Raw genomic sequence first — 16166 nt, 5'->3', positions numbered from 1 at the left:
TAACACATTTAGTTTCAGCAGATGCAAAATAATGCACACAAAAAATGATTTGGAATTTGCAGAACAAATAAGCAAACAGTACTAGAATAACCCGAAGAAACATGTACTATATAGGGCTTTTCTTCTAGCAAGGGGTCAAAATCTGGTCAAATCTAGCGTATTGTTTCAATTTAAGCAAATAAAATCAATATGGTTAGGGAAGCAAAGTGCACAGAAATTTTAATTAGTTAGGTTTCTTTTCTTTCTTTTTTTAAAAAATTCTGTCTCAGACAAGTACTGTTAGCTGACAAGAAATATGGCATTTCTCACCTAATGCAGTAAACAAACAAAACAAAACCAAAACCCTCTCTTAATCACTACTAGACAGCCTCTAGACAATCCACTCTTGTAAGGAACTGTAAATGAAAGGCTTGGATGCCACTTTGTTAATGAATTTAAGGAATAGATTGTCAGGCATACCAGGAATTTCAGATGTATTTCTGAATTCACATCTGTGGGAGTTGTGGATTGTCACAGTTCATTTACTTTTGTAAAATATCCACAATTTACTGACAAGCAACTTCAAAAGTCCATTCAGCGATTGGGTGGGTGGTGGACCCTTGTAAAACAGCATTTTAAAAAGTGAGTGTGTTTGCTACTGTAATATAGAGCTGGCGAAGAAAAAGAACAGATGCTAAAATAAATAGTAAAATATAAAACACTCCATACAAAGAAATTTGATGTGCCATTCATTGTACAATTACTTCAATAAACAATTACGTTATAAAGGGAAATCAGAAACAAAATGCTTTCAGGTACGTATGGAATTTGCAAGCACCCATGACTCCATGTTGTTAATTCCTTTGGGAAGTGCCATTTTTAAATCTTTTGGTTTCTTTTCAGTGTTGTGTAGGTCCTTGCAACTGTGTAGGTTCCTTATTAATTTATACCAGGAGTTACAGAATTAAAATGAAGGCATTAAAAATCACTCAAGACTGCAGTTAAAAAATAATTAAGTACCACTATTCCTCTTAAGTTTAGGAGCTGAAGTTCTCAGTCAAAAGAATGTAAAAATGTTTTAGTTTGTTTTAAGTAGCCAAATTACCAGTGTAAAATACTTGAGAATGCTAACACATTTCTCAGAGATGGATGCCTTGGAATAAAACTGCATTATGTATATTATGCCCCAAATGGGACATTGATGAAGACCTACACAGTGCATAATTTCTTTTAAGTTTTTTTAAGCAATCTTGTGTTATGAGTACAATTAAAAGTCCATCAGTATCCCAAGTACTCGTGCATTATCTACCCTGCCACACTTTGCTAATGCGCCTTATCATTTACGTTGCTAATACTGTTCAGTGTAAGGACAGTCTTTCTGAGGTAGACTGTTCAAGTTCAAGGACAAGTCTTTTTCTTACGAAATGCATGACATTCAAAAAAAGACAACAAATAAATACTACATGTACAATATGTAGCAATGAGGTAGAAATGGTTATAAAGAACAATGTTTGAATATACATCAGATGAAAAAAGAAAAAAAAAGAAATGAATATTCTTTAGCAACTGTATATAATCCACAAGAAAACATCACACACACACACACACACACACACACACACACACACACACACACACACACGGGTGAGAGAGGTGACTTAGTTTTAAACCTCGAAATAAACTTTTGCTTTTTTTGTATCATAAAGCAACAAGAAAGAATGAATGTGCTCCCAACCTTGGTGTACTACAGAACCATTTTATAAATATTTAACATTCTATAGGACTGATTCATATATTCTCACACAACTCTGTGGCAAGGCTGACCCATGCTGCCGACATTCTACATATCACTGAGACAGGGAGGTGAAATTTTCCTGCTTTCAGTCTAATTGTCTTTGACAATTGCAGTGCCTAGTGCTACACTGCTTGTGTAGTATTTAAAAACAAGGGAAAGAGGAGAGACTTGTTCATTAAAGATGCAGTATCCCTGGTTCACACAAATGCATCTGGCAGGTTCAAAATCGAATGTCAACCAGAGGTCTTAGCAGAGTGTGAGATTCAGTTCATGTGTTGGTTAGTCACAAGTGCAGCTGATTTTGAATTCTGAAATACTAATAGCTCCATGTTTGCTAATGTGCTTCATATGAAAACCGGCAGGTGACTCAACCACCAAAAGCTTTACTTTTCAAAAGAAAAATAACATATTAAAACACTATAAATTGTACAGTGGCCATGTATATCTCTGTGCATATGAAGAAGAAAGGAAGTAAACAGTTGCTTCTGAATAATGTAAAATAGATGTTAGTTTTAAAGTTCAAATAGGTGGTGGTGAAAACGGCACACACACACACACACACACACACACACAAACACACCAAATTTATATGTATATATATATGTATATATATTAGAACTTTACTCTAGTGGCCTCAATAGTTCAACAAACTGTGTCCCTTTCACTTTGCAAAATACATTTTCACTGATCACGATACCCAATTCTTGTTAAGAAACACGAGAATGGGATTATAGCATTATCTTCCTGCTTGGAGTTAGACACGTTTTCAGAGAAATTATAAATGCCTCTAAAACATGTTTTCCAACCCACAAATATGTTTAAATTTACAAAGACCTCTTGTAGGAATTAATTTGGACTCTTTTGGATGTAGTGTTTTTGAAAACTGCATAGCCAAGTACTATGCAACCAATGTAGATTGACCTTGCTATTTTACATAGCATAGCCTCTGGATAACTTTTATCACTCGCCCAGATGGTGTTTGGCCTATGTATTTTAGTGGAATGGTTTATTTTCTCCATGATAGGTTTCAAATGCACAAGAAAACATTATACCCGTCTATCTGCATTTGAGTAGAATACAAACTGACTAATAGATAAACATTCAGTGTGAAAGTAAATAGCCTTAAAGTATACTGCCTTCACATTCCATTGATCAGCTCAGTCAGCAAAGTTTTCCATATTGTCACTAATGTTCTAAATATTTTGGTGAGAAGCATGCCAGAAGTGTAGAGTGTTTCCATTTGTGTCACACATAAGGTTATTATGAACTACCTCTTGAATTTCTATTGATCCTTCTGAAGTGGTTTCCTTCACTTCCTTTTTGTCCCTGTTGGAAATGTTATTGCAGTTGTGAAGAAGAGAATTAGGGGCTGTTAAGTGAAAGGGCTCAAATCCCTTAGCCAGAAGGGAAGGGCTTTAGACTGGCTCATTAACTCCTTACCTTCATTAGTAGCCTTCTCCAAATTCTTAGCAGTCAAAAAGAGGCCAAGAGCATGGAGCCCATTACTCAGTTGTACTATCACTGATGGTGCACATTCACTACTGAGGCTGTGGCCCCCATCCCCCACACCATGCTCCAGAAGGGATAGTCGGGAAAGAGCTCATTATTAGGCTAGTCCATAGAAGAGCTCATAATGCTGTCATGTAGAATCAAAGAATCGCAGGAGAGCTCTATCTACTCAAAGGTCAGCCTTATCTCCCCCAACAGATCTTCATTTCTTCAGCATGCCCAATTTCTTATGAAATCAAATCCTAGAATTCGGGAGGCTACATGAAATTCACACATGAATTCAGCTTCTGCCTAAAAATACATGGATTTTTGACCACTGATATCTCAAAGTAATGACTAAGTCACTTAAAGCTAAAAGCCAGTATGTCTGACTTTATTTTCAGTTTTATAAATGAGTGTAAAACATAATAGTGCAGTCATATATTTGGCATTAACTCTTACTAGCCACAAAAAATATGCGTCAATATTGGATTTTCCAAAGTTGTCTAAGTAAGACTGGATTTATCAAAACTTGCCAGTTGCTTTCAAGTGAACACAGCATGTTGGCGGAAATGAAATGTAGTGTCTAAAAGACAGAAAATAGGCCAGTACTGTACAAAAGTAAACTTGTCAGTGAGATCAATACGAACCTACAAGTTAATGGGGATATTGGAATTTCCTTACAATAAGGGGTGTGCAGGGTAGAACCAGAATACGATTGTAGCATTTATTCCCTTGTGAAAAGCAGAGGATGTATTTTTGTATCCTTAATGAAAGGCACTGCTTTTTAATGTGGAATATTTATATGTAAGCACAGTTTTAATTCCTAGGATATCATAGTAAATTAAATTCTGGTTCATTTGCTCAGTTTTTAGCAATATGAAAATAAATAAAAACAAGGAGTAATGGATCAAACATCATAAAATTTCAGAAATATCATGATGTTCTCATTAGCTTTCTCTATGTTGTATTTCAGAGAATTTGACATTGGGGATGAAATCAGTAAAAATATTTGAAGGGGAAACAAAAACAAAAACAGAAAGAACTTTCTTGGGGCTTCCCATTGCATTTATTTAAAGTTTTAAAAAATGTACATCACTTTTGGAATACATAAAATGCCAGTGCTTTGCAACAGTTTTGTTACTGCATCTCTTGACTAAAAAATGAAAGAAAAAGAAAAAAAAAGAAAGGAAAAGTACATTCAAAAAGCCAGGCCGTCTGCTTATGCACGGGCAGCGGCTTTGGAAAGCTGCAGCCTACACTGTCTGTTCCGAGGCATTGCCGAGCATCAGTCAGCTCTCAGTGAGAAGTTGCACAGAAAGCATACAGGAATACAAAGAACAACTTGGTGGGGAGCAGCAGGGGAATCCGAAATTACGAAAAATGCCACATACGCTATTGGGGTGGGAGCTAGAATCAGGTAGACATAAGCAGGAAGACTGATGTATTTGGAAACTAGACTTATGGGAAAAGAAAACAAAGTGACATGTTTGGCAAGCTGTAGAGTGCATGTGTGTGTGTGCCTGTGTGTGTGTCCACTTCCGGTTTTCTACTTTAATTTCCAAGAGAAATGTAACAAAACTGAGGTAGAAATGAATGTGGGAGCACTACAGCCCAGAAGAGTTTAAAATGAGAAGCAAAATCGCACTGACAAGAGAGCAGTCAAAAAGAAGGAGAAGGGATGTAGACGCTCTTTGTGGATACATACATATATATGTATATATATATAAGTTGGTCGGTTGTGTTTTGTATTTATTTATTTAGTTATTTGTTTGATTTGGTTGCTATCTTCTGCATTCTGTTAAACAGCACGGCAAGCCTATAAGCTAGATTAGTGAATAGAATGACACCATTCCCAGCAGTTTTAAGAGAGAACTTGCAAACCACCACCACGCCCACCTATGCAGTAAAATGCAGTCCTAGTTTTTAGGTACCGTGACGTTCAGGGTCCTAAACAGGTTTTGTGGCTGACTGTCCTAGACACTAACACAAACTGAGTAAGTAGCTTTCCATTAACCAGTGTACCTTTTAAGAACATTTTCACTTCATTATCAAGGAGCAATGTACGAAGAACTCTTGCAGTTACTGACATAAAGAATTACTCTGCTCTGGTTAATTCCCCATAATTAGTAAAAGAACCTTTTTAAAAAAAAAATCCTTCCATTTCTACTTTAAATTGTAAATATTCAGTTGTATCACACTTCATTATTTTTCTGGATACATTCAAAGTAATTTTCCTTGCTATTTTCCAATCGTTGAGGTAAACATACATTTTAATATAAAGTAACATTGAAGCCTATCCCATTACTCTCAGCAGTACATAGTGCTTTCAACACATTCCTTTGAGGTACTGTACAAATCACAATCGCTTTCCTGAGTTTTTGCAGACAAGAACATTAAAAGAAATGAACTGCAGAAATTAAGGTCCAGATTACCGTTACCCTGTTTTACCTGTTCTTAGCTTAATACCGCAGAACAGACAGGATTGAGGAATACTGTTGCTCTTAAAATGGCAAAAATCTGGTTTTCTGTCATAACACAACCGTTCATCTCTTTAGTCCACTAATGTTTGAAGTTAAAGCTCTTTATATTAGCACATGCCACCAATGTAATTGTGAGGCAAACAAAAAAATAAAGCACCACTCCAGGCACTTGACAGCAACTAAATCTCGAGAACAGCAGAATGGAATCAACACACGACGTTCATGTCCTTCCGAAGTCAACACACTTGCACCTTGCTCCTTGGTGAGTGTTGTCTAGCTTGAGCCGAACTGAGCATCCACAGATGCTTTCCGTCATCTGGGGCTTTCAAATCAGATGCTCTCATTCGATGCATTTTTTCCCCTCCAAATCTACCCTGACGCTAAAGATGCAACTTAATCATCATCTTCCCCAGTACCCTTTGCGATTTAAACACTACTGGAAAGGGGCTCTATACCCTATGTAGCAGGTTTTATGTGTGTGTGCGCCAACATTCATTACACTTTTTAAAAGAAGTTATCACTGACTGCAACCAAACATTTTGTTCCACTCAACATACATATCAAGCTCTTTTTGAGATATGCTAGGCTGAATCTTGCAGAAAGCATTTTCAAAGTCTTGATATGTAACGGGCCTCAACTGGCTGGGCATAATGGCTGAAAGGTCTGTGGCCGGCATGGCGTGGAGGGGGCCCACCGCCGCTTCCTGACACAAATGAGCCACGTCGAGTCCAGAAAAGCCTTCTGTGCGCTGGACGAGCAGTGCAAACTCCTTTTCATTGAGACAGTAATTGTGCTGTGAGAGCAGTTGTACTATTATCTGGTGCCTCGCTGTGCTGTCAGGAAGCGGGATTAAAAGTCGTTTCATGAAGTACCTCCGAAGAGATTCATCTATTTCCTCGGGTTTACTGGTGGCACAAATTACTACGATTTGGTCCTCAGCCGATGTTAGTACAGTGTCCAGCTGCATCAGAAATTCGGTTCTCATCCGACTGACCGGACTGTGCTCCTCGCTCACCGGAGAGGAGAGAAGCAGGTCAATGTCGCTGACAAAAATCACGGAGGGCTGGCGGCACCTGGCCACCAGGAAAGAGGCGTGGATGATTTTCTCTGCTTCTCCTAGCCACTTGGCAACTAGTCCAGAACCAGCGATTTTGAAAAATGTGGCCCCCAGCTGACTAGCTATGCATCTGCCCAATAATGTTTTGCCTGTTCCCCGAGGTCCAAACAAAAGGATGCTCCGAGGTAAGGCCGTCAGTCCACTGAACGCGTCGGATCTCAACACTGGCCATAAAACCTCCTCTTTAATGACAGCCTTTACCAGGTCCAGACCAGCAATGTCACTCCAGTCCACTGGCGGTCCTTGGGTGATGATCTCGTCGGTGACCAGGTCAATGAGGTGTGTGTCAGTATTCTTCAGTTGCTCGTCCACGGAGTGGTTGGATGAGGTAGCTGCACGGAGCCCGGGGCCTTGCATGGGGTGCGAGAGGAGCTGCCGGTGCTCGTCCCCATGCTCGCTCATTACTGGCGACGTGTACTTCCCAAAGGGTTCGCTGGGTCTCGAGCCCAGGGAGTTTTTAGCGGTACTGTAGGAAGGTGGGGTCAGAGCCCGGCTGGACTGGCTGCTGAATTTTCTTTGCTGTTCGGAGGACATGAGCTGCTTCGTTGGCTTAAATGCTAAGGACGATGCTTCAGCACTCCTGTCAAAGCCGTTCCCCCGACTTGAGTTGGAAATGCTGTTGTCGGGCATTCTGTACATAGGACTCTGCGTGGATCTCTGTTGGCCATAGCTGTAATTCCCGTAACTGGAGTCCATATCGCCCTGCCCTGCCATATAGAAGGCTTTTCTTTTGAGAGAGCTCGCCGAACTGTTTGTCAGGGCCGAGGGTGCGATAGGTGTCAAGCCGTGACCCTGGTAGGTGTAGCCAGGAACAGTGGTAGGGGGCAGCGGGGTAGGAGCAGGAATTCCTGAAGGCAGGTATGCTGAGGGAGGAGGGGGTGCCCCCCCGGGGCTGTAACCAGATCCCACAGCAGTCTGCGGGGGATAGCTAGCCGAGGGGTAGCTATAACCGGAGAGGTTAGCAGTCCCGTTGTAGCCTGGGACCAGGGCTGGTGGCGGAGGCGGCGGTGGCGGCGGCTGCAGGAGCCCAGAACTATGCAAAGGAGATGGATGAGGCGAAGGAAGTGCAGGTGCTGGCTGGCCACTGTACGTAGAATGCAAATAAGATCCGTTGTATCCGGGGGCATATTCCTGAGACGGGAGCCCTGCATGAAGACTAGGTACAGTGTGGCTTCCACAGGTACTACTGGAATAACTGGGTTCTGTCAGGTTGCTGGCCACCCCAGGAGAGCTCCCTATACTTGCAGAGACATCTGCTGGAGGGAGGGCTGAACTGACTCCAGCTTTGCTGGCAGTGATAACGTCCGGGACACAGTTCATGGGATAAACAGCTTCTGAATTCAAGGACGGCTGCCAGGGTTCGTTTTCATTTTTCCGACCATTCACGAGTCCCGACGGTGTGTCTGAGTAGTTGCTGAGTACAGGTCGGTCCACAGGGCCCTCCAAAATGCCAGAATACTTCTCGGCATATTTTTTTAGCAGGTTGGAGGCAGTCAGAGCAGATATGTCGTCATTTGCCCAGGCATACTGATAGGTGCGCTGCAAATGACCTCTGTAGGCTTCGACTTTGTGGGCAGGAGACCGAGTGGTCGAGGTGATGTCAAAGTGCTGTTCTGGCCACTGGGCATGCTCCGGCGTCCACTGCATCTTCAAGCCTAAGGATGGGGGTGGGGGGAAAGTTAAGTTACTTAGATACTCATCAGAACTTCTTTTGTTACCTATAATTTTCTACCAACAATATCAACATTATAAAGTATTTCCCCCAGTTTATAATATCTGTCATAATCTCTATAACATGCACACTTTAAAATGGATTGAATTTCAGCCCTGTACAAAAAAAAATAAACCGAATTTGAATGAAAATTCTGTAGAAGACCTAAATTTTCCCCCATTTTTAACTCATAAGCAAATGTATTTCTGTTAAGCCTATTAAGTCACTTGCTACACACAGAGAAACACATATATATGTACACACACATTCCTGCCAAGTGAGCATTCAATCATAGGTTCTTACAATAAAATATGCACCCATTTTAAATATCTAGCAAGTGATTGTATTAATGTGCAATATCTAGCTATTCCGTCTCTTCACATCACAGTTTCTGTTTTATATTTTAGCCAATATAAAAATGAGACACAGCTGACAGATCACATCTAGGATACCTCTCTTATTTGGTACTGAACACCTAGTTAGCACAGCATAATGCTCCCTGCACAGAACAATATGACACAGACATAGCAGGTCATTCCATAATCCAACTCTCATCTAAAGTGGTCCACGACAGTTTCAAATCTGTTTCGTGGAGTGCAGCCAAGCAATCTCCCAGGCAGCGCTTCATCGCTTGCATCGCACAAAGCCTACAACTCGGTATGAATTACAACTGGCTCCTTTCTGCCTCTCAGTTCTGTTGTTGAGCCCCTGGAAAAAAAGATACAGGCATCACTTGTCTGTCGGTCTTCTAGCTAGCATTCTCCCTCCTTCTCTTATAATCCTTCTCTCTGCCTTAGAGCCTCCAAGCTACTAAGAGGAGAGAAGATTCTCTGTCCCTCTCTCCCTCTAGAGAGAGAGGTGAACAGGGAGATAAGAACAGAGAGAGAATAAGAGGATCTGGATTCTACCTCTACATTTCCATGGGAAGCGGTGTGTGGCAGAAACTGGAATAGTACAACTCTGTAATGGGGTGCTATGGGTAATTATAGCATCTGTTAGATTACTAACTGAAGCAAGGTGACTGTGTATTAAAGTATAAAACAAGAGTGTTTTCTCATTTGAAAGAAAATGCTAAGCAGTCAGAATCAGAATCACTTGAATTTTACAGTTTAAAGGGAACCTTAGACATTACCTTCTCACACCCAAAGGGATTCATAACGCACCCTGGAGGACTCACATGCAGTTAGTGACAGAAGAGCACTGGAACCCTCTTCTATTTCCCAGTGCCGGCTCATCCCATCCTCCTCTCTGCTTCCTTGGAACACTTGCTAGTCTGGTTCAGCTGTATTAAGCAGGCCTCCTTAATCTCCTTTGTATTACCCAAAGTGAATTTTGCAAACTGTCTTGTGCCCTCTGGCAGAGATTCCTTGATAAGAAGGAGGCCTGGTCTAAATGAAGCTTCCGTGGCATCAGCTCTCCTCTGAATTTCCCAGCCTATTTTGACAGCTCCTATCCGCCTCTGCTTTCTTCCTCCAAACCCTTTAGCTCTTCATTGCCTGACTGGCTTCTGACACAGCCAGCTTTGACTTACTGAGCAAAACTGAACATAGCACAGAGTTTGGTAACAGAATGGCATGTTGATTCCCTTCTGACTCCCTCTTCCTTGTTTGCAAAACCATTGCACCAGACACTGGAAGTTAATTAGCGGGATGATGCTGTGCTAATTGTGTTAATTTACAAGGTTTTAGTCAAAGAGAATCATGCCAGGGCTGGCACTGCTGTCATGCTTCCAACTTAATGATTAAAAAAATACTGAAAACAAGGTAGGAAGGATTGCAGTAATTACACAATAAATGAATAAAGCAACAGGATTCATTTGCAAATATATTTTACCACAGTTGTACTCATTTGCATTTGGATTTTTTAAAAGGATCCATGTAGATATTCATTTGCAAATCACCATCTCAGTTAAATTAAGTCTGAAAGCTGCACAGCATAACTTAATCAAGCTTTACCAATTTTTCTAGTAAAAATACTAAAGACTTTGCTACTAAAGACCTCTTGTACATGCAACAGATTCCTTCTTCACTTTTCCTCTTTTCAAAGTCTGTCTTTTAGAAACAATCTCATCAAATTGCAAAATAATAAAGTAAAATAATAAATAAATAAATTGTAAATCTGGATGAAATACAGCTTGTGTCATTTCACTCTGAGGAACTTGGTGTGAATTCTAGGAAAAACTAAAGTGATATTCTTAATTGTTTCTGTTTTCTCAATCGTTATTTTTTAAGGGAGAGGAAAACATACCACAAAACGGTATGAAATGATCGAAACCATACTTAAAGAGGAAAATATGCAATTTTAATGAAGCAGCATTTCAGGAATCATACTTTCATTAAATTCAACTGGAAATTATTAAGAGCAAATCACCAGGAACCAATCGCAAGTAATCAGTATCTAAATTCTTCTAGTGTCATGGGATTTACTTCAAGCCTTATAAGAAGGAGAGAATATTAATGTGACTGTAATGGAGAGCTGTCTAAAAGACCTACAAATTCATTAGTCCTGTAAATTATTTCCAGGGAATTTCTATTAGGATTTTTTTTTTCGTTCAGACTATCAAAATACGGAGTTGAGAACATAAGAATACACATATGCTATGAGTAAGACTTTGATTAGACTGATACAGAAGAAACATTTAAATAAATGTCTTGAAACAAGGTTTCAGAAAATAACTTAGGAGTCCAGGCAACGGGATTTACTACAAGTGCACCACAACACAACACCACACCACACCACACAACACAACACGCGTGTTAAACGGCCTAGTTTCCTTTCAGTGAGCTGAGGTAAGCCATTGTTATCATGAGTTAACACACATACATAACAAAAATGATTTTTAAAATGCTCACTGTAAAAAACAAAACAAAACTTCTTTAGCTTTAAATTTAGAATAATTATTAAAAACAAAACAAAACAAAAATGATGGGCAACCTTCCACCAGTATTAGCTTAAGTTTTTTTCCTTGTAAATTAGCCATTTATAAAAGTATGCATAAAATAATCTTGGTAAGTTATAATCACTCTAAGAGACAGGAATATAAAGTTTAAATCAAGTAGGCTGGCTATTTTCGCTGGGTCTTTTTGCAAAGGCTCTAGCAAAACCAATAGAATTTCATAAGATTTCTGTTTCATCAGAAATTTAGCAAAGATCCTATCAAAACTATTCGTTTGGAACAATTATGGGAAACACGATTGTTTTTTTGATTCTCATGATAATTTTGGATGTGATTACCAAGATTATTGAAAGTTTATTTATTGATTCATACTAAATAACAATAACCTCAGCAGGGCTGCAAAAGGCAAGATGGAGCTTTGATAAATAAACTTAAAGGAACGGAATTATTCACATCCCTGAAACACAAGGACGTAGCTAGTGCTTTAAAGTCATTAGTATTGTTTAAATATGTAAGTTAATAGTTTACCATACTCTGGTTCTTGCTATCAGTAGGCGCTGAGGAAGCTAGTGCTCAGGGGACTGTCCTGGCCTTGGGAGCACAAAGAGCCTTCTCATCAGCGTCTTGAATTTCAATACCAATTGAAAGTAGAACCAAACTTATTTTTGTTGTTGTTATTATTGCTCCGTTTATTGGTGGTGATATTTCTGATGTGAAATGGATGAAAAACATACAGTTAAATGTTCTTTGAACAAAAAAGCGCGCTCCCTTTTATTGTATTGCTGTTATCTGTGAGTGAGAAGCAGCAGATGCCTGTCACTTACTTGGCACCCAAATAATAAGATGGGTTTTAAAAACAGCTTTTATATGGTTTCTTTTTGAAACACGAAGAGAGAAATCTCAGAAACAATACCATCTTCAACGTTATTAGAGACGTGATTCCAACAAAATAACTCCCACTGCTGTGTAGTAATAGCTTAAATAAGTACAATAAAAACTCGGAAAACAGCGAAAATTAAGAAAAATAGTTCTTAAAGATAATTGAAGAATTGCTCCAAAACATCAATTTTTATGTTTGATAGTATCAGACAATTATTAATACAGCTGCCAAATTTTACAATGCAATGTATTTGTTTTAAAAAAATGTGTAATTTAATAGAAAATTGCATTTAAGCTACTTTACCATGTTACACAAGAACGACAGATTCTACAGTAAAAAAGCCGGAGCATTTTGTTATTTTATTGTTATAGGATTAATTTATGTGTGTACAAATGAACAAGTCTATATTTCCCATAAAACTGGGCAGTTTGCATAACATTTTCCATTGTTATCCTTATGACCATTTCATAACTTATCTTTAATTACGAAACAGTTGCCGCCTCATCGCTTTACTTCCTCCCTTTTCACAATTTTGAAATGAAACAACTGGAAACAATTGTGGCATCCTTCACAGATCTGTCTCAGCTTCCAAATTATCAAGAAACTCTTGTATAGGAAAATGAAGGGTATAAGCACAACTTTCTGAATGGGAGGAAACTGAAATAAAAGACTAAGCCTTCTAGAATCTATTTTTAGCACACATTCCTGGAAATATTAATCTAAGGCACTCACTACTCCACCCCCACCCGTAACACACACATGCTATTCAGCAGTTCATCAGGTCTAAAAAAGCTCTTCTCCTCTACCAGGTTCCCATGGGGTAATTCTGGCTGCTAGGGACTCTGCCTTCATTTGTCGGTGTTCTCAGACTTCCTAAGGGCAGGGACCCGAGGCAAACACCTGCAGGCACAGCGGGCTGGCCTGCTCTAGGATGGCTGCACAGCACTCTCCCAGGCCTGCAACATCACTGCACTCATTACACGCCTTTGGGTTACTGTACCTCTCAAGCTTTCATTATTATTTTTTATAATATATGTAAAAATATGTAGTACCATATTTACCACAGTTTCTCTCTAGAAAACAATTACTACGAGGGTGACTATAACAAGTAATTAGAGTTTCCAGCCCCCTCAGCCTACCAATGCAGCATATTCATCATCTCATAGGTGGGACATGGCAGAACACACACAGCTTTAACATTTCAATTAGAGAGGAGCAAATTCATTGGCTAAAAATACAGGTTCATGCAGTGATGAGCCTTCTGAGAGGGCTTACAAACTTCCTGGTACTGAAAACTGGTGCCTTGCAATTATTCTTCAAGGGGAGTGATGACCAAATGAAATGTCTGAGCAGACTCTGCAGCAGTCTACTTCTTTTTTTTTAAAATATATATTTTTATTTATTTCAGAGAGTAAGGGAGAGGAAGAGAGAGACAGAAACATCAATGATGAGAGAGAATCATTGACTGACTGCCTTCTGCACGCCCCATACTGGGGATTGAGCCTGCAACCCGGGCATGTGCCCTGACCAGGAATCAAACCATGACCTCCTGGTTCATAGGTCGATGCTCAACAACTGAGCCACACTGGCTGGGCTGCAGCAGTCTTCTTTTGTGTGCTGACCTTCATAAACCAAGAGGCCAACACAGTAGTATCTGATATTACTTGAACTAACCCATTTCATCTGAAACCTTCCTCAGTCCATTTCCTGATAATTCCTAGCCTGAAAATGTGATGTCTTGTCAGAAAGTAATAGTAAGGGGAAAGTGAGGGGAAGAAACACATGAATTACATATTGTCTTTAATATATTTAATTTGGTCCATCTTCAGAACACTAAAATTAGAAGTCCTTTATAAAATGAATTTGTTGTAGGAACTGTTCACTTAGTCAACAAACTGAGGTCACACTACATGTGAAGGTCAACAAACTGAGAGCCCACTATGTGTAAACCTTTGTGGTTCAATTTTAAGAATTTAAATCAGGGGGAATCAGTTTACCAGGCAATGAAACTTTTCCAGCTTTCTATCTTCCTTATAATTTTACATTCACTCATATGTGGAATCCATTAAACTAAGTAACAAGCAAAACAGAGACAAACTCATAGATAGAAAGCAGGCTCTAGGCTGTCAGAGGGGTCGGGGAGCTAGGTGAGGGGGTGTTGGGATTGAGCAAAAAAGAAAAATAAAGGAAAAAACTCATGGACAAGGACAACAGTATGGTGATTTCTGGGAGGTGGAGGTGGGAGGCAGAGGAGGACAGGGGGGAAGAAAGAGTGAAGGAAGAAGTTTTGACTTAGGGAGGTGAACACACAATACAGATGATGGGTTTTGGAAATGTTCATTTGAAACCTGTATAATTTTCTAACCAGTGTCACTCCAATACATTCAATAAAAAGGAAAAACATTTACATTCTAAATTCTCTACAATTTGAGTCTTTGATTTTAAAGATTAAGTGAACTTTAAAGTGACCTAGTCCCCAATCCAAACAGCCTTGGTTACCATGTGATAATGTCACTTACTATGGTGTTCTGTGGGGTTGAATACTATTTTGTCTAACACAGTTTTATTGGGAGGGTGTTGCTAGATTGTTAGAATAGAAAGAAACGGGAGAAAACATAAAGAAGGTTCTAGAGTTGTGTGTGAAGAGTGAATATCCGAAGCTTGAGAATCAGACCACTGGCTTTGCTCATCCCATCATGTATTTGTTCTAATCTTGGCGAAGTCAGGCATATCACACTCAGCTATGAAATGTAGATGGCAATGGTATAATATGCTACTGGACTGTTATGATTACCCAAAGTAATATTTGGGAAAATATTTTCCAACGGTGTACAGATACTTTTGTTATTCTTTTATTTTGAAAAAAAGCAAAAGGTGCATTAAAAACAAAACTGACTAGACAGAAAAAAGTAAAATCACTCCTAGAATTTATAAATCACTTTTTCTTTAATGTCAGGACAGCTACTGAAAAGGAAATTTTCCAGTGGGAATCTTGGTTATAAAAAAGGTATAAAAATTCTTTAATACTCAGCAAAACACAGAGCATGATCTCCTTAATCAAAAAGGTGTCAAAAAATTCAAAAATATTTCATAGCATTTTACTTTTAATGTTATTTTTGACCCAATGTTGTGGAGACCACAACTAAGGAACAAAATACTTAGCGGTTTAAAACCAGTTAAGAATGATCTCAAAACTCACAGTCTCAAAATAAAATATTCTAATTATATAGCAAGGCTGTCAAATGATTTTTCTCTTTAAATCACACTTTCACACCTCAAGACTCCAAATTATAATACATTTTGCAGCAAATTACTTTCTCCCCCCATTCCATTTTATTTGCATAAAACAATCCCTTTTAACAATCATGAAGGCATTTCTGGCTAAATGGTCCTTAGTAAATATAGTTCAAATACCTCACCCTCTAACAGAAAAATTGCCACCTGACAGTCTGTGGGCGGCATGCAGCCTGCAGCCATGTTGTGTTTGGCCAGCAGAGGGTTTTGAAATCAGCCAACTTTATGTAAAAGAATTCTTATATTTCCATTTTATCAAGTTGAGTGATCTTATAATCCTAGAACTCATTCTTGCCGGGCAACAGTTGGCTGGATCTGATGACCATCTGCCCGCTTTGGGCATGGCATGCCATCCAGTTTGTCATGGTGCCCCCTTCCCTATTACATCAAGGTGTTTTTTACCGTATTTACTGGTCACATAAGCAATTGAATTTATGATTTCTCTATGAAGCTTAAAGCTCTGGTTTATTACTTAATTACATTTTCTTAACAAGTAGCTAGTGCTCTTAATCTTTTTTTTTTT

General features: G+C 39.2%; 1 protein-coding gene across 2 annotated transcripts in view; it reads right to left on the bottom strand.

The window, feature by feature from the left end:
- Positions 1–16166, bottom strand: part of FIGN (fidgetin, microtubule severing factor) — a 129951-nt gene that overhangs the window by 587 nt on the left and 113198 nt on the right. For both annotated transcript variants that reach the window (XM_079782843.1, XM_079782844.1), the window contains one exon: positions 1–8517. This exon is cut by the window's left edge and continues 587 nt beyond it. In XM_079782843.1, coding sequence (XP_079638969.1) covers positions 6263–8517 — 2255 coding nt within the window. In that variant the 3' untranslated portion in view covers positions 1–6262. The remainder of the gene's footprint in view (positions 8518–16166) is intronic.

Source organism: Cnephaeus nilssonii (assembly GCF_951640355.1).
Source record: "Cnephaeus nilssonii genome assembly, chromosome: 10".
Classification (NCBI taxonomy): Eukaryota; Metazoa; Chordata; class Mammalia; order Chiroptera; family Vespertilionidae; genus Cnephaeus; species Cnephaeus nilssonii.
The sequence above is the reverse complement of the archived record's forward strand: the minus strand, read 5'-3'. Positions and strand labels throughout refer to the sequence as shown.